Raw genomic sequence first — 23,886 nt, 5'->3', positions numbered from 1 at the left:
AAAACGCCTTACTATACATGGTCGTTTTTTTCGACCAAAAACGCCTTACTATACATGGGCCTTCTATATATGGTCGTTTTTTTGGGCCAAAACGCCTTACTATACATGGTCATTTTTTTCGACCAAAAACGCCTTACTATACATGGTCGTTTTTTTTCGCCTAAAAACGCCTTACTATACATGGTCATTTTTTTCGACCAAAAACGCCTTACTATACATGGTCGTTTTTTTCGACCAAAAACGCCTTACTATACATGGTCATTTTTTTCGACCAAAAACGCCTTACTATACATGGTCATTTTTTTCCACCAAAAACGCCTTACTATATATGGTCGTTTTTTTGGGCCAAAACGCCTTACTATACATGGTCATTTTTTTCGACCAAAAACGCCTTACTATACATGGTCTTTTTTTCCACCAAAAACGCCTTACTATACATGGTTGTTTTTTTCGACCAAAAACGCCTTACTATACATGGTCATTTTTTCCGTTTTTTTCCAAAAATGCCTTACTATACATGGTCGTTTTTTTCAGCCAAAAAAGCCTTACTATACATGGTCGTTTTTTTCCGCCAAAAACGCCTTACTATACATGGTCGTTTTTTTTCGACCAAAAACGCCTTACTATACATGGTCGTTTTTTTTCGGCCAAAAACGCCTTACTATACATGGTCGTTTTTTTGGGCCAAAAACACCTTACTATACATGGTCATTTTTTTCGACCAAAAACGCCTTACGATACATGGTCATTTTTTTCCACCAAAAACGCCTTACTATACATGGTCGTTTTTGTCAGCTAAAAATGCCTTACTATACATGGTGGTTTTTTTTTCCGCCAAAAACGCCTTACTATACATGGTCATTTTTTTCCACCAAAAACGCCTTACTATACATGGTCGTTTTTTTTGGGCCAAAAACGCCTTACTATACATGGTCATTTTTTTCGACCAAAAACGCCTTACTATACATGGTCGTTTTTTTTCCACCAAAAACGCCTTACTATACATGGTCGTTTTTTTCGACCAAAAACGCCTTACTATACATGGTCATTTTTTTTCCACCAAAAACGCCTTACTATACATGGTCGTTTTTTTTACTATCAGCCAAAAACGCCTTACTATACATGGTCATTTTTTTCGACCAAAAACGCCTTACTATACATGGTCGTTTTTTTCGACCAAAAACGCCTTACTATACATGGTCATTTTTTTCCGCCAAAAACGCCTTACTATACATGGTCGTTTTTTTCGACCAAAAACGCCTTACTATACATGGTCGTTTTTTTCGACCAAAAACGCCTTACTATACATGGTCATTTTTTTCCACCAAAAACGCCTTACTATACATGGTCGTTTTTTTGGGCCAAAAATGCCTTACTATACATGGTCGTTTTTTTCCGCCAAAAATGCCTTACTATACATGGTCATTTTTTCCGCCAAAAACGCCTTACTATACATGGTCATTTTTTTTCGACCAAAAACGCCTTACTATACATGGTCCTTTTTTTCGACCAAAAACGCCTTACTATATACATGGTCGTTTTTTTCGACAAAAAAAAAACCCACCATTTTACCAAAAACGCCTTACTATACATGGTCGTTTTTGTCAGCTAAAAATGCCTTACTATACATGGTGGTTTTTTTCCGCCAAAAACGCCTTACTATACATGGTCATTTTTTTCCACCAAAAACGCCTTACTATATATGGTCGTTTTTTTGGGCCAAAACGCCTTACTATACATGGTCATTTTTTTCGACCAAAAACGCCTTACGATACATGGTCATTTTTTTCCACCAAAAACGCCTTACTATACATGGTTGTTTTTTTCGACCAAAAACGCCTTACTATACATGGTCATTTTTTTTCCACCAAAAACACCTTACTATACATGGTCGTTTTTGTCAGCTAAAAATGCCTTACTATACATGGTCGTTTTTTTCAGCTAAAAACGCCTTACTATACATGGTCATTTTTTTCGACCAAAAACGCCTTACTATACATGGTCGTTTTTTTCCGCCAAAAACGCCTTACTATACATGGTCATTTTTTTTTACTATACATGGTCGTTTTTTTCAGCCAAAAACGCCTTACTATACATCGTCCAAAAACGCCTTACTATACATGGTCGTTTTTTTCCGCCAAAAACGCCTTACTATACATGGTCGTTTTTTTCCGCCAAAAACGCCTTACTATACATGGTCGTTTTTTTTGGGCCAAAAACGCCTTACTATACATGGTCATTTTTTTCGACCAAAAACGCCTTACTATACATGGTCGTTTTTTTTTCGCCAAAAACGCCTTACTATACATGGTCATTTTTTTCCACCAAAAACGCCTTACTATACATGGTCGTTTTTTTGGGCCAAAAACGCCTTACTATACATGGTCATTTTTTTCCACCAAAAACGCCTTACTATACATGGTCGTTTTTTTGGGCCAAAACGCCTTACTATACATGGTCATTTTTTTCGACCAAAAACGCCTTACGCCTTACTACGCCTTACATGGTGGTTGTTTTTTCCGCCAAAAACGCCTTACTATACATGGTCATTTTTTTTCCACCAAAAACGCCTTACTATACATGGTCGTTTTTGTCAGCTAAAAATGCCTTACTATACATGGTCGTTTTTTTCAGCTAAAAACGCCTTACTATACATGGTCATTTTTTTCGACCAAAAACGCCTTACTATACATGGTCGTTTTTTTCCGCCAAAAACGCCTTACTATACATGGTCGTTTTTTTCGTCCAAAAATGCCTTACTATACATGGTCATTTTTTTCGACCAAAAACGCCTTACTATACATGGTCGTTTTTTTCAGGCCAAAAACGCCTTACTATACATGGTCGTTTTTTTCGACCAAAAACGCCTTACTATACATGGTCGTTTTTTTCGACCAAAAACGCCTTACTATACATGGTCGTTTTTTTCCGCCAAAAACGCCTTACTATACATGGTCGTTTTTTTTTTTACTATACATGGTCATTTTTTTCGACCAAAAACGCCTTACTATACATGGTCGTTTTTTTTCCGCCAAAAACGCCTTACTATACATGGTCATTTTTTTCCGCCAAAAACGCCTTACTATACATGGTCATTTTTTTCGACCAAAAACGCCTTACTATACATGGTCGTTTTTTTCGTCCAAAAACGCCTTACTATACATGGTCGTTTTTTTGGGCCAAAATGCCTTACTATACATGGTTGTTTTTTTCCGCCAAAAATGCCTTACTATACATGGTCATTTTTTCCGCCAAAAACGCCTTACTATACATGGTCGTTTTTTTCAGCTAAAAATGCCTTACTATACATGGTCGTTTTTTTCCGCCAAAAATGCCTTACTATACATGGTCGTTTTTTTCGGCCAAAAACGCCTTACAATATATGGTTGTTTTTTTTTTGGGCCAAAATGCCTTACTATACATGGTCGTTTTTGGTACATGGTCATTTTTTTCGACCAAAAACGCCTTACTATACATGGTCATTTTTTTCCGCCAAAAACGCCTTACTATACATGGTCATTTTTTTCGACCAAAAACGCCTTACTATACATGGTCGTTTTTTTTTTTTACATGGTCGTTTTTTTACCAAAAACGCCTTACTATACATGGTCGTTTTTTTCCGCCAAAAACGCCTTACTATACATGGTCATTTTTTTCGACCAAAAACGCCTTACTATACATGGTCGTTTTTTTCCGCCAAAAACGCCTTACTATACATGGTCATTTTTTTCGACCAAAAACGCCTTACTATACAAGGTCATTTTTTTCGACCAAAAACGCCTTACTATACATGGTCGTTTTTTTCGTCCAAAAACGCCTTACTATACATGGTCGTTTTTTTCCGCCAAAAATGCCCTACTATACATGGTCATTTTTTTCGACCAAAAACGCCTTACTATACATGGTCGTTTTTTTCAGCTAAAAATGCCTTACTATACATGGTCGTTTTTTTCGTCCAAAAACGCCTTACTATACATGGTCGTTTTTTTGGGCCAAAAACGCCTTACTATACATGGTCATTTTTTTCGACCAAAAACGCCTTACGATACATGGTCGTTTTTTTTCCACCAAAAACGCCTTACTATACATGGTCGTTTTTTTCCGCCAAAAACGCCTTACTATACATGGTGGTTTTTTTCCGCCAAAAACGCCTTACTATACATGGTCATTTTTTTCGACCAAAAACGCCTTACTATACATGGTCATTTTTTTCGGCCAAAAACGCCTTACTATACATGGTCGTTTTTTTGGGCCAAAAACACCTTACTATACATGGTCATTTTTTTCGACCAAAAACGCCTTACGATACATGGTCATTTTTTTCCACCAAAAACGCCTTACTATACATGGTCGTTTTTTTCAGCCAAAAATGCCTTACTATACATGGTGGTTTTTTTCCGCCAAAAACGCCTTACTATACATGGTCATTTTTTTCCACCAAAAACGCCTTACTATATATGGTCGTTTTTTTGGGCCAAAACGCCTTACTATACATGGTCATTTTTTTCGACCAAAAACGCCTTACGATACATGGTCATTTTTTTCCACCAAAAACGCCTTACTATACATGGTTGTTTTTTTCGACCAAAAACGCCTTACTATACATGGTCATTTTTTTCGACCAAAAACACCTTACTATACATGGTCGTTTTTGTCAGCTAAAAATGCCTTACTATACATGGTCGTTTTTTTCAGCTAAAAACGCCTTACTATACATGGTCATTTTTTTCGACCAAAAACGCCTTACTATACATGGTCATTTTTTTCGGCCAAAAACGCCTTACTATACATGGTCGTTTTTTTTGGGCCAAAAACACCTTACTATACATGGTCATTTTTTTCGACCAAAAACGCCTTACGATACATGGTCATTTTTTTCCACCAAAAACGCCTTACTATACATGGTCGTTTTTGTCAGCTAAAAATGCCTTACTATACATGGTGGTTTTTTTCCGCCAAAAACGCCTTACTATACATGGTCGTTTTCTTCTCCCTCTTTCAGTCTTGGTTCCTCTGACAAGCACCAACTCAAAATCTTTCTTCACAATCGGAACGCAGATAATTGTCCAACAATCAACGCGGCGACATCGCATCGCACTCACAAAGGCAAAACGTGAACAAGCACCGCAGGTGGAGGAACTCTGGCCTCAACGTTTTCTTGGAGATGAAGGAGCCGTAGGAGGAAAAAGACGGAGAAGCCACCGGATGGACGGCGAAGGCCAAAGTGGCGAAGTCGTGAGGATGAAAACGACGCCGACTTGTTTGCAGCGCCCCAACAAAGTAAAGCAACAAAACCTAGCGGCAATTTACTGCATCATGTCCGCCCGCCAAAGCTGCGTTTTCATTAGCGGTCACGTTGACCAGCGCATTTCTCACAAAATGACTCAAAACAAACAAAAAAACACACACAAATCCCCCTTTCACCACACACAAAAAAGACATGATGCCAACAGAAAACAGAAAGCGGAAACAGCAAGCAAAAAAAGTACACGCCGCCAACGCAGTGCAGTCAAAATTTGGTTTCCGACCATAAACCGTTCCAGAAAGCTGTTTGAAAACCGTAACATAATCAATATCTGCTTTTTTTTTCAATCGATTTTGAACAATAGTAACACGTCAACTCACAATTTAACACTACACGAGGAAGTGCATTCAGGCTAGAATCGATTCACGTGAATCCTATCTATGTGCACTATTTTTCCTCCTCCCACAAGGTCAACCAACCCGAGTGGCCCGATTGCGCCGACTTTTATCGATGAAGAAACGAAACAAGCCGACACATTGTTAAACGCGAGCTGCAATTAGAAAAAAAAAAAAAAAAAGAAAAAAAGTACACGCCGCCAACGCAGTACAGTCAAACTTTGGTTTCCGACCATAATCCGTTCCAGAAAGCTGTTTGTTCACCAAAACATTTCCCCTTATAATCAATATCTGCTTTTTTTTAATCGATATTGAACGATATTAACATGTCAACTCACAATGTAACACTACACAAGGAAGTGCATTCAGGGTGCGCTCAGTTTGCTCGAGAAGCCATTTTTTTTTTGGGGTTGTAAACCAAAACATTAAAAAAAACGACATTTTTGGTCGAAAAACAAATTGATGGAGTAGCAAAACGATGGAAAACCGACAATTGACTGTATTTGTATCCATTGATAAAAAGGCAGCGTGTTATATTTGTCGGAGTTGCTATGCTAGTTTGACCGACCGCAACCTAATCGATCAGCGTGGCGCCCTATTGATCGCCCATCCTCTCCTTTCACCGGACGATTGCTTTTGAATTATTATGATGATTATTTTGTCATCTTTTTAGTTTTGATTTTTTGTATTTGAACGACAGCACCTTATAAAGAAACAGCCCTCGTTTCGCGCTAATGCGGTAAACACGAAGCAGCGGCGAAAACTCAACGCAGATTTTGTAACCTTGCGAATGACCCCAATTGCCTTCTCGATTCGTATCAGTTTGACGTCCATCGATGAAAAGGTTTCTTCAGCCGTCATCTGTACTTCTTTGAAGGTGTCGGATCTTTGGCTTGTCATCCGAGAGGCTTCGTCAGCGAACAAAAATTTGCTGGTCGTTTTAAAGAGCAATGCATTGGGGAGACTAAAGAAATTTTCAAAAAAAAGACTTCATCAACATGGCAGGGATAATACGAGTGGGCCTCAATCGGCAGTACATATGCAGCTAAAAGCTAGCATTTGACGACAATGAGGTTAAAATTTTAGCGAAAGAACATAGATGGTATGAAAGGGGAGTAAAAGAAGATATTTTTATAAAACGGCAAAACCCTTCACTAAATGGCCACGGTGGGGTGAGGTTTAATTTGGATCATGCTTACAACACACTTCTGAGATCGTTACCACATAGGCTTAGTTATGCTGATGAGGTGATACCAGAGCAAATGGGGCAATCAGGGCAGTCGCAGACCCCATGATAATAGAAGCAATCAGATTACCTTCAGGGAGTTGTCCTCTGCTGCCCCCAATCTTAGAGCAGGGACCTATCAGAGCAGAGGTCCCTGCAGTAAGGATATATATATATATATGTGGCTACCAGCAACAATTTTAGTTCGCTGACAAAGCCTCTTGGATAAGAAGCCAAACGTCCGACACCTTCAAAGAATTACAGATGACGGCTGAATATTATAGTAATAATAATAATAATAATAATAATAATAATAATAATAATTCATTTGATTCCTAAGCACCTTTCAAAACTCTCAAGGTCACTTTACAGTCACAGGATAAAAAAGCTCGCTATTGTTAGCTTGTTATATCAGAATCAGAATACCTATACCTTTATATAGCTATAAAGCCAATAGTTAGCTAGCCAGATAGCTAGCTAGCTAGATTCTAGATAGCTAGCTTTAAAAAAATATTTTACGAAACATTTTCATCGATGGATCACTCGTGTATGACTGAGAGCTTACACAGAAGTTTTATGTATAGCATAAACGCCCCCCCCCCCCCCCAAAAAAAAAAAAAAAAAAAAAAAAAATCAGCTAATTCAGGTGCTTTTGTTTCAGCTCCGGAAAATTCCAGAGTTAATATGAACATTAAAACGTGTTTTTGTTTATTTTATTTTTTTTTTTTTGGGGGGGGGGTGGGGGGTAAAAGTCCCACATTTATTTCTCTCTCCCTAATTCCCAAACAGCGTGAAAGGGTCTCGCATTCAAACTTTGTGACAATCAAAAAACAACATGAAAAACATAACATTTGGTCAACAAAAGCGGGCAGCAAAATCTGCACTTTCCGCATTTGGCCACCAGGGGGTGCAAATCACTCTCATAGGGGCGAGTCGTGACAGGAAAAGCAATGGAAGGAAGAGAAAGGGAAAGGAAAGGAAAGGAAAGGAAAGGAAAGGAAAGGAAAAGAAAGGTTGCTGAAACTGGGAAGCTTTTTTTTTCTTTTCTTTGTTGCTCTTTTTGGGTCTCCCCCAAAATGTTTACCTTGTTGTTTACACTCCCAGACGGGCGCCGCTGCTCCAAGAGCGGAAGGAACCACACTGCGGAGCAAAATCAAGAATCAATATGTGACATATCCTTCTTTTTTTCACTCGCAATGTGCCCACTAAAGTCGTTTTTTTATTTTTATTGTTTAAAACTAATTTTTCTTTTTTATAATGGAATGCAGAGGATTGGTCTTTAGTTTAAGGGGCTCCGGTAATGTCAGCCCCCCCCCCCCCTTTGTATATTGTGAATTGATAAACCCTCATTGATTAATCAAAGAAAAAAAAATGCACTAAAGCACAGGTGTCAAAGTCAAGGCCCGGGGGCCAAATCTGGCCCGCCACATCATTTTATTCGGCCCGCAAAAGCTAAACAAATTTGTGAAATTCCATGCTTACCTATCGAGCTAGCTAGCCATCCAGGTAGCCAGCAATTGAGCTAGCTAGCAAGTGCGTTAGCTAGCTGGCTAATCCCTTACATTACAGGTGTCAAAGTTGCGCCCCGGGGGCCAAATATGGCCCGTCACATCATTTTATTCGGCCCACGAAAGCAAATCAAACTTGTGAAATTCCATGCTCACCTATCAAGCTAGCTCGCGAGCAATCCAACTAGCTAGTGATCGAGCTAGGTGTCTTTCTTATTCAGCTAGCTGGCTAATCCTTTACATTACGGCTGTCAAATGAGCGAATGAAACATTCTAATGGCTTGCCCAAATTCATAACGGCTCCTCAAGAGGAAACCGTCACTCGTATGCGGCACAAAAATGACTTTGACACCCTTGCACTAAAACAATCACACACCAGCCAAACATTTCTATCACCAATTAAGAATAATGCTGTTTAATTGTGTCTTAAATGCAAACGCACGCAAAGTCTAAGAGGGGAAATCTTACAATGTGGACAAAAGCGCCCACCCCCGATGCCTGAACGCCGCCATTTTCCCCAGCGATTAGCTTAAGTAGCCCCTCGTCACAAAATAACTGGACTGCCCGGGCGGCCATTTTCGTTTCGCTCCAGAGTTGGCCAAAAGCGGCCATTTTGTCGACAGCGCGTTTGTGACGACGTCACGGTGGCTTCTGTCATGACTTTTCAAAGGGAAAGGAAGTGCCTCTGTATTCCCATGATGCAACTTGTCAAATATGAATTCAGGTTTGTTTTTGTTTTCATCTATATAAGCTATAGTAAATGGGGGAAAAGACTAAACAAAATGGCGGGCGAGGGAGAGACAACGCTTCACCAGACAATCGCAAGCATCTTTATATATATATACTACACACACCCATACATTTATACATCTATTTATAGATATGTCCTTTTTTAATTTGCAATATAAGCTCAGTGGCAGTCTAGTTATTTTATGAGGCGCAACATCTCAGCAAAATGGCCAATTGGAGGGAAGTAGCAGCCTCGCCATCGCACAAAATGGCGGGCCTGATGGGAAAAAATTTGGAAGGCAAGACACTACGATCGTAATTTAAAGGACAACCGATACCATTTTTTTGTTGTTTACTAACTGACATCAGAAAAACGTTTTATAGCATCGAAAATACCCAAAACACGCAGGATGATATTTTTAGTCCAATGCAAAACACCAATAAAAAATGACTTCAAAAAATGAGCTTGGCTCTCCAGAGATTCAGAAAGTCCCGCCCCCTTGTTCGTGACGTCACGTCAGGATACGCCTTCACAAACTGCCTTGCTCCAGAATCAAAACAATGATTTCAGAGAGTTCAGATTGGGAGAAGATGTTTTCTTGTTACTCATCCACTTAAGAATATGATTCAAGTAGTTCTGAAGAGGAAAGCATAAATGTTTGCCATCGATGAAAGAAGTCCTTCCGTATCAATTTGAGCCATCAGGACTCCAATGTAGCGTCCCAGAAAAATTCACAAGATGGCGCCCAAGCGCCTTTGGAAATGGGCTGATTTGGCTCCTGGGAATTTGTGTCAACTAGTATCACATAGTAGTCTTGTTGCTACACACAACAATTCACCATCGTGTTATTTATGTCGTTTTCCTTCTAATTTCGCCATCTGAGTTTTCAGATGAAAAAAAAGTACCCAAAATGCATTTTTCTCGGTCAGGGGCGTTCCTGACGTGACATCACGTCAGGAATCGTCACCAACTCGAAAACAAGACTTCCTGAATATTCAGCGCCAGTCTTAAAAGGTAAAATCTAGCTATATGCGCTGGAATCTGTCAAATACGCTCAGTAGAAGTCATTTGAAGTGATTTTACAAATGATGGACGCAACTTGTCCGGCAGTGTCGGTTGTCCTTTAAGAAGAGAGGGAAAAAAAAACATTTTTGTTCTGAAATGATGAGGTGTGTGGATTGAGCCGTGTGCAATGCCTTGGTGGACGCTTTGTTTGCGATTGTTGCAAGAAGAGACAAATATCTCCTTTTCTTTCTGTTTAGCGCTTTTGTTTATTTGTGTTTCAAGTCCGCGTTCTCTGGGACTCTAAATATCAGAGCGCAGGAAAAAAAAGATATCCGACTCTTTGTAAGTAAGACGGGAATTGTTTTTTTATAATCGTCTTTTTGTGTCTTTTTTTTTTTTTTTTTTTGAAGAAAAATTTCTAATCATTGCTTTTCAATATGTGGGAGGCTGAAGGAGCAACTTTGCAACTTGGAAAAAAATGGTGCTTTCTCACCTAGAGTGTTATAGCCATACACCCCCCCTCCTCCAGCCCCTCCCCCCCCCTCCCCCAAAAAAATGCATTCATAAACCTTGAAAACATTTTTTGCTACATTTGTAATCCGAAGAGAATTTTGAATGTTAACGCCGATAAACTGAGGACATCAGAAAGAGTGACTGTATTTTCTGGAATATAAGGCGCAACTTCAACGAATGACATTTAAAAATATTTCCCATGCATAAGGCACACCGCATTATAAGGCGCATGGGCATCTTTTGAAGAAAAAAAAATTAGGTGTGCCTTATCGTGCAGAAAATACGGTCATTTCAATTCAATGTGATTGGCCATTTTGTGCTTTCCGATTGGCCGACATCAATTTTACGACACCCCATAACAAAATGGATCATAAACGCTCATTTTAGGAAATGTGTCATTTGTCTTTTTGTATTTACAGGTGGGCATTGTTAAAAAAAGGGGTGCGGGGGGTTATTAGAACAAAAGGCATTTTTCCCCCTTTATGAACTTTTGACATGATATGGATTGTATCATCTCATATCAAATATGGCGGATGAACAATGAGATCATGAATGATGTTTTTTTTCTGGTCTGGAAAGAGTTTTGTTTGACAAAAAAAATGTTGGCTATTTTACATTTGGTCCTAGTGGTGCCCCCACCCCCAAACCCCCTTCTCACCCGTCACCCACTTGTAAATGAATATAAATATTTGTCTGGTGAAGTAGTGTTCTAGATTCAAAGATTTGTGTCCCTAAAAACGAAAAAAAGTGCCTTTTGTTCACAGATTCCATCTACTCACTCGCCAGCTCAAAAGAAAATCCAAAAAAAAAGGAAAAAAAAACTACCCCCCACCCCCCACCCCCTTTTTCATTCCTCTACATCAGCTCCGGTCCTCGAAGGAGGTCGTCCTACATGTTTTCCAAGTCTCCCTGTTGCAACGCACAAGGAGACTTGGAAAACATGTAGGACTACGTCCCTCGAGGACCGGAGTTTGAGACCCCTGTTCTATATCCACTCGGTTCTCTTTTTTAAAGCAGTATACGTTGTACTAAAGGCAATTTGATGTGATTTAGTTCGTTTTTATTGTTATAATAATATTTTTTTTTTATGAAAAAAAAAAAGCTTCTTTTTCCTCTGTATCTTGTCTATCTTTTTGGACACTGGAGTAGTTTAAGTAGCTGCCCCTCGCTCGTCCCCCTCATTTGTCCATTTTTCTCTCAATGTTGTTGTTTTTTTTTTAAGAAACCAGATTTGATTTGATGTATTATGATATTTTTTTTTTGTCTGAGCAGAATGCAGTTAAGCTCACATGTTTATTCTTCTTCTTCCGTGTACGCTTCACATTGTATTCCCATCGCCATCTTCTTTCTAATGGAAGTGAACAAGTTACACCAGTGGGCTCTGGGCTGAGTTGAGGATGGCTGGGGCGGTCATGGGTCAGATTAGGGGTCACGAGGGTCACGAGGGTGGGGTTAGAGAGGCATTTAGACTTCAATGAGGGAGATGTGCTGTACAACTGCTTGCAAAAAAGGCAAATTAGATTCCTTATTTGTGTGGATTTGGACGTGATGATTGACAACACATCCTGATTCCTCCCTTCCCCCACCACCGTCGTAGCTGCTTTTCCTTGGCGGCACTAAAACGCTGCACTCAATTTTGCACCTTTCAAGTGGTTGAATGTCAAACCACTTTAAAAAAACATTAAGAGGAAAAAAAATAATTAAAGCACCTTATAAAGCAGACTGGTTTTGTTGCATTGAAGCCGAAAGGATCATTTTAAGCACAAAATAAAAAGACGGGGGGCAGGGAATAAGGGTCATAAGGTCACACACACACACACACGGCCTCGCAATATGGCGTCTCTAAATTAGCAGTGTGTTGCAAACGTAGAGACCAAAGTGAAAGAAAGAAAAAGCACCTTGAAAACGTACCAGCAGCAGCAGATTATCAAGCGCAGTTGTCCGGCAGCCATATTGGAAAGGGCATATGTTGTCCAAGTAGGGGCAAAAGGGGGGCTTCCGGACATCGCCTCTAGCACCAAACGTGCTTGTTGGCCTCCCCCTGGACCCTTCAAAGCCATCCTCAGACACACTTTCAGGAGCCCCTGGTGAAATGCATGTGTTAAAAAAAAGTTTCTTTTCCATAATAATAAGAAAAAACAGTTTGAAAAGAGCAAAACTTGATTGAATAAAAGGATGTTCTTAACTGTACCTGGTTTTTGTGTTTGATTCGGGTGTTGTCTTCATGGTGATGTTCCAAGGCGATTCCCAGAGCACGAGTTGAGGGTGGCCTCAACTCGCTATATTAGCTGGCTAGCTAATATAATCATTAGCTAGCTATATAGCTATCTGGCCAGCTAACTATTGCCTATATAGCTATATAGCTAGCCAACGATACATTATCAGGCTAGATATATTGTATTTTTTTACTTTTTATTTTTGATGTAGTCTTAAAATAACTTTTATTAGCTAGCTATATAGTTATCCACCTAGCTAGCTATCTGCAAGCTGAGTATTGGCGATATAGTCTTAAAATATTTTTTTAAGCTAGCTATAAAGCTATTTAATGAGCTAGCTAGCTATCTGGCTAGCAAAGTATTGGCTATATAGCTAGCTTTAAAAATATATTTTAAGACTACATCAACATTCAATACAGCGTTAGAAACCTTACCCTGTCTTCTTTCACCAGAAAAAAAATGATTTAATTCCTAAATGATATGGTTCTGGAGTTATCTGCCTTGAAATGGGGGCAGCAGTACAAAATACAATACATCCATATTGATTTATATCGCGCTTAAACAACTGAAGCTGTAACAAAGCGCAAACGTGGACAAAAGGCAAATGCTGCCCCCTTGTGGAAAAGATGAAAAATTGCCAGAGGCCACAGCCAGCGCTTTATCGGCACCCAAGCATGAATAAACAAATTGGGCAATGGTGCTCTACATCCTATTTTCAAATCCTGAATAATATTCAGTGAATTAATTAAAGGGAGTGGACGTGGAAGCGCTAATTATTAGCCATCGGATCGATCGATCCGATTGCAACTTGAATGGAATGATTGAAGCAAATGACGCAGGTAGACACAAAAGGCCTGAAAGATTGCCGATGTTTTTTAATGTAGCATAGCATCGTCGCTGCCGAAAAAGAAAAAAAACGGTCAAGCACACACACGCAATCGACCATCGCGCCAGCAGAATGGCACGGTCAACATTTGCTCATTTTTTTTCAATCTGATCTCAATGTGTTCGACGTTAGCAAACGAATGAAAGCGCCGAGCATCCTTGTCGCCAAAACGGGCCCAGCTGAAATGAATCAAAAGGCATCTGATTTTACAACGACAACATCTGGGACGTTCCAAATATGAGATGGAAATTAGGCTAAATCGATTTTGAGCGAGGAATACGGTGATACCTTGGCTTACGAACTTAATTGCTTCCCAGAAAGTGTGCGTGTCAAGCAAAAAGTGTGTGGGGGCGGACATGGAATCATTGATTGTTGCGTGTCACAGACCTCCACTAGGTTGCTAGTTTGATGTCAAATGTCAAAGAGTCTGTCTCGCTGTGCTCATACAAAGATTCCACGTGTATTTAAATGGGGGGGGCATCAAAAATACAGGTAACATCTGACTTACGACCAGCTCGACTTACGACCACCCGTACTCACGACCATGACCGTCCAGACCCTATTTTTTTTTTTATTCTAACTCTACGGCAGGCACCGCAACGCGCCAGCAGGCCGGCAACGCGTAGGACAATTTTAGCCAGCCAGCCAGCATGTCACTCTCACACAGCAATCGACCGCGTGATGGCACCAGAGTGGGGGAGTTTGCATGTCATTTAGTCTCCGAGTCTCTATTCAACATTTTGAATGGATTTCAACTTACGACCATTTCGACTTACAACCGTTTGTTTGGAACGGAAAATCGGTCCTAAGTCAGATGTTACCTGTATTCATATCTACATTTACAACTACAATGAATGTGCAGTTTTAAGACATGCAGCCTTGTTTTTTGTGTTTATTTTGGAAGCCAAAAAAAGCGTTTTAAATGCTGGCTTGTGCGGACAAACAAAAAAATGACGTAACGAGGGGAAGAGCAAATAGCGACGGTTGATTCTATGCCCCTCTCCCCACACACACAGCTGCAGCAAAACTAGTTTGTGATGTGAAATGTCTCAAACAAACGGCGACCACGTTTGTCGAAGGGACGAAGGTGCTCGGCGAACAAACGTTGGCAATGCAAAGTGGCCAAGGCCCATTCACTCGCACACACTTAGCGCAGCAACTTCAGCCCCCCTCCAACCCCCCATAAGTGTTCACAAAGCGCATCTAAAATAAAATGGTGGACACCCTCCCTGCCCCCCCCCCTCCCCTAAACGCATTCCATTGGAATTCCGGTGGATTTGTCCAACACTCTTTCACCAGCTAAAGTATCATTAAGTCCGGCAACGCCGCACCAAACCCCACCCGCGCCATGTCCCCACCCTGCCCACCCTCCCCTCGCTCCCTCCCACTGACCGTAGGGGCAGTCGGTGGCTGTACAGGTAAATTGGTGGGGGGGGGGGGGGGGGGGGCGCAGTCTTTGAAGGGGGGAGGGGTGGGAAGGCGGTTGCCCACCCGCCCGCCCGTCTCGGCTCTTCAGTCGTCTTCCAGGCCCTGGTTGAGGAGGAAGTTGGCGGCCAGGTTCTCGTTCTTCTCGCAGGCAAAGTAGGCCTGGATGACCAGCGCCTCAGGGAAGCCGAGTGCTTTTAGCTAGCAGGGGGGGGGGGGGGGGGGGAGAAAGACCGACACCTTTAATAATAATACATTTCATTTATAAGGCCCTTGGAAAACTCTCAAGGACACTTTTCAGTCATATAATGTTTTTTTCTGCAGGTGAGCAGCGGCAGCCACACGTGCCAGCGTTCACTCAACCTGGAAGTAACATAAAGTTTAAAAAAATAATAATAATATGACAACACAAAGACACAGTCATTCATTCTTCAGCACTTTCTGTAGCTAATAGACAGCTAATAGCTAGCTAGCCAGATATCCAATAGATAGCAAATAGATAGCTAACCAGCGAGATAGATATCCAGTAGATACCAAATAGCTAGCTAGCAAGGTAAGCCAGCCATATAGATATCCAATAGATAGCAAATAGCTAGCCAGCTAGGGAGCCAGCTAGATAGCTAGCGAGCCAGCAAGATAGCTAGATAGTCAGCTCAATAGATGAAAATGTTCGCGTTTCCATACATTTCATTTATAAGCGCCTTTCAAAACTCTCAAGGTCACTTAACAGTCACAGGATAGGTGTGAGCAGCGGCAGCCACACACGACAGCATTCACTCAACCCGGAAGTAACTCAGATAAAAAGCTAGCTAGCTAGCTAATAGATCGTTAGCTAGCTAGCTATGTAGCCAATAGTTAGCTAGTAGGATAGCTAGATAGCTGTATAGCTAGCTTTAAAAATATAAACAAACACTTTTGATAACCAGCCGATGGTGCGCAATCGCTCACCCTTTCAATAGCTTCCTTCTCCTGAGGTGTGACTTGGATGTAGTTGACGGGCGCACCCTCCTCACCCGCCGCCCCGATCTCGCCCACTTCTGGCGCCTCCCCGCCCTCGCCCACCGGCTCGTTCAACATTTGGATGAACAGCTCCTGGTGTTGACTGATTTGCTACGAGGAAGGTCACGTGACAAAAGGTCACGAGGAGGTCGTTTGTGCGTCTCTCAGGCGCGTTACCTGCAAGAGTTGCGGGTTTTCCCTGCCGAGCTGTTGCAGAAGAGCTGGAAGCATGGCCGGGTTCTGTTGGATCGCCTGCCTCATGTGAAGAAATTGAGGCTGAGTCCGCAGGAATGCCAGAGGGTTCTCCCCTGAGGGCGTACACAAGACGGAGGATGGGGATCAATACAGGAAAAAGATGATGCTGGACAGTCTTCAGCTGGATGGATGGCTTGAGGAGCCGGCGATGGGAAGAAAGGAGCGATAGCGCAGAGCGCAGACGCGGATGTGGAACGGTCGCGGCTTGGAATTGAAGCGGATTGACGTGGGGCAGGAGATGGGAGACCGTTTCTTTTTGTCAATGGATGCTTCATGTTTGCTTTCAAACATTTAGCTCGTAGCGGACGTGCACATTCCACCATAACGTCTATGATCCATTGGTGAAAAGGACACTTTGCTCCTAAAGATTAAGATTGAATGAATGTCTGTCTTTTTTGTTGTGTTGCATTATTTGTAATTTAGGTTTTTTTTGTTGTTGTTTTGACGCCGCGAGAGTGGCTGCCTTTACAGCAGTTCCTGTATTTTGTTTTTCTACTTCTTCCTTTCCTTTCTAACTAATTTCTAATTCTAGCTAACTTGATCAATTTCATGGTGGTGTATCTTTATTTACGACGCAAAATCTTATTTGTGCAAGCGGCCATGACCGATAAACAATCTAAAATGCAGCTATCAATCCCAAGTATATTCTTTTTTCCCCTCCTCCATCCATCGTGAAAATAAGCCAGAAAAAAATGGCACCTTCTGCGAGAGACGGCGTTTCGGCGGGTCCAGACGCCGGCGTGTGCGCCGGGGGATTGGTGTCCTGGACGGGGCTGCACGGGAGACCCTGCAAATTCACACACGCCACCACTGTTATCAAATGCGAGTCCGATATGATGACGCAAGTTGTTTGTGGTGACTGACGGTGAGAAGGTATTCCACCGCTCTGTGAGGGTTGTTGAAGCTAGCTCGGAGTGCCGCCACCACTCGCTCCCTCTCGTAGCCCATGGACATGATTTCTTTGAGCATTGCTTCGTACTCCGCTCCTGTCACTAAAATCACAAGACACACGCAAAATGGCGGCGATTATCATTTTCAATATTGGCGAATTTTAAACAACGTCATCTTCTGGAATCAGTGGAGGTCGAGTTGCCCAGCGTCAAGTGAGTTTTTTCCTCGACTTGAAAGTCAATGGATGACTTGGAAATCCTGCCTGACGATTTGTCAATGTCAACAACAAGTAAACAGAGCAAAAGAGCAGAATGACAAAAGGAGTGCACGAGTGGCGCGACAGAAATGTCCGTCCCTCAACGGGATCTCACAATAAAGGCGCCTTTTATTTCCGCTTAAAAATAGAAAGGATAGATTTTGCTGCGCAGTGTCAAATATCCCCTATTATCTATCTATGAGCTATCTAGCTAACTGGCTGGCTTTCTGTCAGCTATCTATCCACCTATCTGGCTATCTATTAGCTATCCGGCTGGTTAGCTGGCTATCTATTAGCTATCTATCTGACAATCTATTAGCTATCTAATGGCTAGCTAGCTAGCTTTTTATTGATTTGAGTTATTCCGGGTTGAGTGAAGGCTGGCGCATGCGGCTGCCGCTGCTCACCCACAGAAAAACTCATCCTTTGACTGTAACGTGACCTTGAGAGTTTTGAAAGGTGGTTACAAATTAAATGTATTTGTTTTAGTATTAGTATATTTTTATTATATTTTCATTATTATGTTTTTATTGTTATTATTTTTATTCTTTTAATTATTATCATTATTATTATTATTATTATTATTATTATTATTATTATTATATTTTTATTCTTTGTATTTTTATTATTTTTATGGTTATTATTTTTATGTTTATTAGTAGTAGTAGTAGTAGTATTAGTAGTATTATTATTAATAGTAGTATTAGTATTAGTAGTAGTAGTAGTAGTAGTAGTATTAGCATTATTATTTTATTATTATTATTATTAGTAGTAGTAGTATTATTGTAGCGTCAATGCTGTATTTGGTCCGGAGCGAGCGGGCAAGTCCTTTGCCGGCTTTACACACGTCAAGTATGGCGACCATTGAGTGATGACCTACCCAGTGCGGAAGAGGCATCCAAACCCTGGCTCCCTCCACTGGAACTACAAAAACACAGTGAAGAGGAAAAAAATAAAATACGTTAAGTTTTAGGACTACATAAACATTTTGGGTACTTTTTTTCGTCTGAAAACACCAAGTTCATGGCGAAATTAGAAGGAAAACTACAAAAATGTCCAACGTAGCTTGTGCGCCATCTAGTGTATTTTCTGGGCACTACGTTGGAGTCCAGACGGCTCGAATGGATACAGACGGACTTCTTTAATCGATGGCAAACATTTATGCTTTCCTCTTCAGAACTATTTGAATCACATTCATAACTGGATGAGTAACAAGAAAGCATTTTCTTCCAATCTGAACTCTCTGAAGCTATTGTTCTAATTCTGGAGCAAGGCAGTGTGTGACCAATAGTGATGTCACAAACAAGGGGGCGGGACTTTCTGAATCTGCCCAGTTCCGAGCTCATTTTCTGGCAGTTTTGGGACACTAAGTCATTTTTATTGGTGTTTTGCATTTGACTCAAAATATCAGCCTACGCGTTTTGGGTTTTTTAGATGCTATAAAACTTTTTTCTGATGTCAGTTAAAAAACAAAAAAAATGGTGTCGGTAGCGCTCCTAACGCTATTAATACCGCAAAGAAAGAAAATTCATGGGGTGAATTTGGACTGCCCAATTTTACATCAACACTGTTCAACAGTGACAAAAGGGACAGCTGGGCGAAAAGGCCACTTGTCTTACGACGAGAACAACATTGGGTTGTCATGACTTCACCATTTAGCAGAACCCAAACTGGGTCAATATCTATCTATTCGCTAGCTAGCTAGGTTGCTATCTATTTGAGTTACTTCAGGGTTGAGTGAACGCAGGCGCGTGTTGCTGTCGCTGCTCACCCACAGAAAAAACTTATCCTGTGACTGTAAAGTGACCTTGAGAGTTTTGAAAGGCGCTTAGAAATCAAATGTATTATTCTTATTATTGTTGTGTACCTACCCGGCTGGTTGAGAGGTTTCCGTTGCTATAACACTTGGCTCTTCCTTCACCTCTTCCGGGGGGGTAAGGACAGCTGCAGGGGTGGAAGTTGGGGCCGGGGTGGGGGTCGGAGTGGGGCCTGTCGATGTGGAACCGCAATCCTGGGATGGAATTTTAGGTGCTTCGGAAGCAGCAGGTGCGGCGGCAGCAGCTGCTGTCTTAGCCTGTGATTGGGCGAAGAAAAGAAAAACGTTACTGTGAAAAAATCAGTTACACACTGTCGAAAATGGATTGGGATTCAATTGTCACTATGCCTGCATTAAGTACAAGAGCTGTATTAACAAAAAAAAAAATCGCCTAACACACAGGTGTCAATGCTAAGGCCCGGGGGCCAAATCCAGCCCGCCACATCATTTTTTTCAGGCCGCGAAAGCAAATCAAACTTGTGAAATTCCATGATGCCTGCTAAAATGCTAACCAAAATGTCATATTTTTGGATGTAAACCACAATAAAAGTCATTATTCTTGACTTAAGTTTGAAAACTAGTTATTCGTTAATTTGTTGTGCGCTCTATATGTAATATGCAGCGATGAGAATGACAAATGAGAAAAAAGTCTGAAAAAATATGATTAACAAAATGTCAGAATGTATTATTTAAAATAACATAGTGATAATACTCACCATCAATATGAATAGTTTTCTGTTCATCACGATAAAAAAAAATCCAGCCAAACGATCAGAATAAAAGTCAATTTGCCAGGTCCATACGCAAGGTTACTCTCGCTAGCGTGCACACTGTTCATTAGCTTTCACGTTTGCTTTCTGCCGCCTCTCGCAGAAGTATATTGATGCTAACGTTAGCATGGGGCTTGTCATAGTGCCACTGACATTCCACTGTTTCATCAATAATATTGTTTCATTTAAATTGCAAATTAGAATCTATCAAATTAGAAGCTGTTCTCTCCACAAAGGCGAACATTTCCGTCCATTCAACCTGATTTTATTTTAATTCGTCCGCTTATTCAAAAGGGGGCGTTTACCTGTTTTGACATCAACGGCACCTAAGTCAGGATCATCCAATCAAAATTGCATTTTCCGCCAATACAAGCCGAAACAGGAAATGAACAGTGAAAAAGTGAGAATACATATTTAGTTTTGGCTGAAAAAGTCGGAACTCCGCCGATAGGCGGAAAATTCTCATCCCATAATATGTGGAGGGGATGAAACACTAATGGCTTCCCCAAATTCAAAACGGCCCTCGCGAGGCAATAGTAATAATACATTTCATTTATAAGCGCCTTTCAAAACGCTCAAGGACACTTTACAGTCACGCACTTTTTTTTGTGCGAGTGAGCAGCGGCAGCCAAACCACAACCACAATGTGGCCCGCGGCAAAAAAATGACTTTTTGGTCTAACAAATCCAACAAAGCTCTTTTTTGATTAGCACGATCAGTGAAAGTACAAGAGTTTTACAATATTGTTATTAATGCAGTCGCATTATTGAGGAGAGAAGAATTGCATGACGGCAATGTGGTTGTAACATTGTGTGAAAACATTTGGATAAGATTTTATATGAGATCTCACATATACCTGAATAAAGTCCACTGAACTTATAACCTTAATAAACTCACCTTTGACACCATGACCACAACAAAATTTTTCTCATCAATTTTGTAGTCCTTAATTTGCGTGTCATCTTGAAGAATTTTTCCAGCATATATCAGCTTCTGTCCAGACACGGGAAAATTGTCTTTTCCTCTTTCTAATTCTATCTTCTCTTTTAAGGCCTTCACCTATTTTCAAAAAAGACAAAAACAGACTGCATAAGCCATGGAATGCAAGCACTCATACTTTATTTTTGTAATCTTCTGATCCAAAGCACAAGCATGTGTGAAATTTGAGCCCTTCCCATGCCACATCTGGCCAAACTGTCAGCAGGACCACCGACTATGAAATATAATCAATCAAAATATGTGATATCGGGGGATCTGGCAGATGCAGGGGGGGTGAAACGTCGTGGAAAAGTGTCTCCCCAAGTTGTTGGCGATGGCCTGTCAGGACGCATACTTGGGTTGTGACCATGCTAACAAATTTAGCTCAGTGACTTCGTTATGTTACGAGACCGGAAAGGCCAACAACAATTAGCAACGTCATTAGCCTTAGCAATCACGTTGTAAACACGCACTTTGTCCAATCACGTCATCATATTTCGCATTAAAAAATATAAAAGTGGGACCGTAAATAAACGACGGTTTTTGGATAGCACGCGTTTAAAACACCAGCCTTCACCTTGGCCAGACATTTGGACTGGCTTTTTAGCTAGCTACTTAGCTCCAGCTAACTAGCGTCGTTGCCACCCCGTAACAACATGCGGGATACCAAGACCCAAACTCGCCGCCGATATTTTTCAATCGCCACTTTTCACACGTGACAATAACGTGGAAAAAGACACGGGTGGGGGGTTGCTTAACACGCGATCCAATACTCGTTTCGCCCGCGGGTGGTGGAGCTAAAGTTAGCTGCGAGGCTACTCACCGTTAGTTCGGGATCTATCTCAATTTGAATGGTCTGCTGTTGCAGTGTTTTGAGTGTGATTTGCATGGCGGCGGTTGGCGGTTATTCTTCCAACGACTAAGTATCGGCTCGACGAGCGCTTTAGTGTGGTTTTACACTTGACGTTTGTGGTGGGATCACGGATAGCCGTAAAATGTGTGTCTCCATGAGCACTCAGCAAATCGCCATCTTTGGTGACTAGTCAGTGGGGGGTTAGCGGCACAACCCGCTTCCCAGTGCGAGATCTCGTTCTGAGCTACGGGATTTGGGCGGTACCGCTCATTTCTCCCTTTTTAGATTTCAGAGGAGTACGAATATTTTCAAACACTATAAATCGCAGATATGACAAAAAAATACTCGTTGCATTCGAGTACAATGTAAAACACTGTGGGGAATTGATTTGACGTTTCAGGAAAAGTCGTTGACTTGATTACCGGTAAAACGATGAACACACAGACAGCAGATAAAATGGAGGATATATGGGCAACAATAACCCACGCAGTCGTGAAATCGCTCAGTTTCCGGTCACTTTTATCCACGTTATGGTGCATTCGCGTGATCACGTGACATTGCAGCGACCAATCAACACTGTATTGTCCCTGATCCATTGCTGAAAATGATGCTTTGATCCTCTCCTCTTTCATCTAGAACTGCTTCATGTCACAACGTGGCTACAGCAAGTGTTGAAGAATGAATGACTGGCTCTGTCTTCGTGTTGTCATATTATTTGTTTTGTTTTACTTCAAGATGGAGTTTCTGTGTTTTGTATTTTGTTTTTCTACTTCTTTCATTCATTTCCTCTTCCTTTCATAACTTTGCTACTGTGTTACTTCCGGGTAGAGTGAACGCTGCCGCGAATGGCTGCGGCTACTCACCCGCACAAAAAAAAAAATACGTTCTTATCCCCTGACTGTAAATTGTCCTTGAGAGTTTTGAAAAGCGCTTGGAAATAAAATGTATTATTATTATTATTATTATTATTATTATTATTATTATTATTATTATTATTATTATTATTATTATTATTATTATTGTCAATAAAAAAATACTTGAAAATTACAGCACTCCGCGTTACATGTTGATGCGGTTCCGTATATGTCCACCAGATGTCAATGTTGGACAACTTTCAGATAGCCTGCTGCTGATTCGTCAAATTTGGGAGGTCTGCAAGCAAATGAGAGTGAAAGATCCATCGATTATCTCATTCGATTGATCCTCGCGAGGGTTGTGGGCGTGCAGGAACTGTTTGCCAACCAATCAGAGGAGAACCTTTTCCCACTGGCGATATTTAAAGACGTACGCGTTGCATACCTATTTCTGTGTGAGATTGTGTGTGACGTTTGATTTTAACTCGTAATACATGTCTGTTGATGTTCTTTATAAATCTGCCCAGTTACAATCATCTGGCTTTTTTCCATCGATCAAGATGTGTTCCGGTAGTCAAAACGAGATGTTTAATAACGGATTCTTTTCTTACAGTGTATTTTAGGTGTTCAAATTACCTGACGTGTTTCGGCGTATACTTCCGTATTCGTCAGAGAGTAGACATCAAGTAGACAGGATGAACTTAATACAACTATTACGAGATGTTTAATAAAACAACGGATAAAAAGAGCAGACAAGAAAATGTGTCCAAAAAAATATAACAGACGATGAAAAAGACGATTTGGATTGAAATAGGACAAAAGAAGAAAACATTGACCGAAAGGGAAGTAGAAGACAAAGAGATTCAACACGGCGCCCTAAATGTGTGTTCATCTGGGTTAATTCCAAAGGACAGAACTATTAAAGATTAACACAGAAACATCATATTTTATTGAGGCGTGTTGCATTCACGGGCATATGGCTCCAAACAGAACTACTTAAAATGGTTGTGCGCATGTGTGTGCGTCCAGAGTCGGCGGGATTGCTTTTGTTCTCCTCACATCGACT

At 41.0% G+C, this 23,886-nt stretch overlaps 2 protein-coding genes across 14 annotated transcripts in view; one reads left to right on the top strand and one right to left on the bottom strand.

Annotated features, from left to right (window-relative positions):
• The window catches only part of nfixb (nuclear factor I/Xb), a 99,808-nt gene extending 86,997 nt beyond the window's left edge, over positions 1 to 12,811 (top strand). For all 13 annotated transcript variants that reach the window (XM_089018307.1, XM_089018305.1, XM_089018297.1 and 10 more), the window contains one exon: positions 5,003 to 12,811. In XM_089018307.1, coding sequence (XP_088874433.1) covers positions 5,003 to 5,017 — 15 coding nt within the window. In that variant the 3' untranslated portion in view covers positions 5,018 to 12,811. The remainder of the gene's footprint in view (positions 1 to 5,002) is intronic.
• A 2,387-nt stretch (positions 12,812 to 15,198) lies between these two features.
• On the bottom strand, positions 15,199 to 22,173 carry rad23aa (RAD23 homolog A, nucleotide excision repair protein a). The gene is made up of 9 exons (XM_089018435.1): positions 21,937 to 22,173; positions 21,033 to 21,194; positions 19,421 to 19,623; positions 18,430 to 18,473; positions 17,267 to 17,394; positions 17,102 to 17,189; positions 16,325 to 16,455; positions 16,097 to 16,258; positions 15,199 to 15,349 (listed from the first exon to the last, which is right to left on the bottom strand). The coding sequence occupies exons 1-9, from the start codon at positions 22,000 to 22,002 to the stop codon at positions 15,236 to 15,238; spliced, it is 1,098 nt and encodes a 365-aa protein (XP_088874561.1). The 5' UTR covers positions 22,003 to 22,173; the 3' UTR covers positions 15,199 to 15,235.
• Between the last annotated feature and the right edge of the window lie 1,713 nt (positions 22,174 to 23,886).

The sequence above is a fragment of the Hippocampus bargibanti genome, linkage group LG17 (assembly GCF_051943395.1).
Source record: "Hippocampus bargibanti isolate YZ-2025 linkage group LG17, ASM5194339v1, whole genome shotgun sequence".
NCBI lineage: Eukaryota > Metazoa > Chordata > Actinopteri > Syngnathiformes > Syngnathidae > Hippocampus > Hippocampus bargibanti.
The sequence above is the reverse complement of the archived record's forward strand: the minus strand, read 5'-3'. Positions and strand labels throughout refer to the sequence as shown.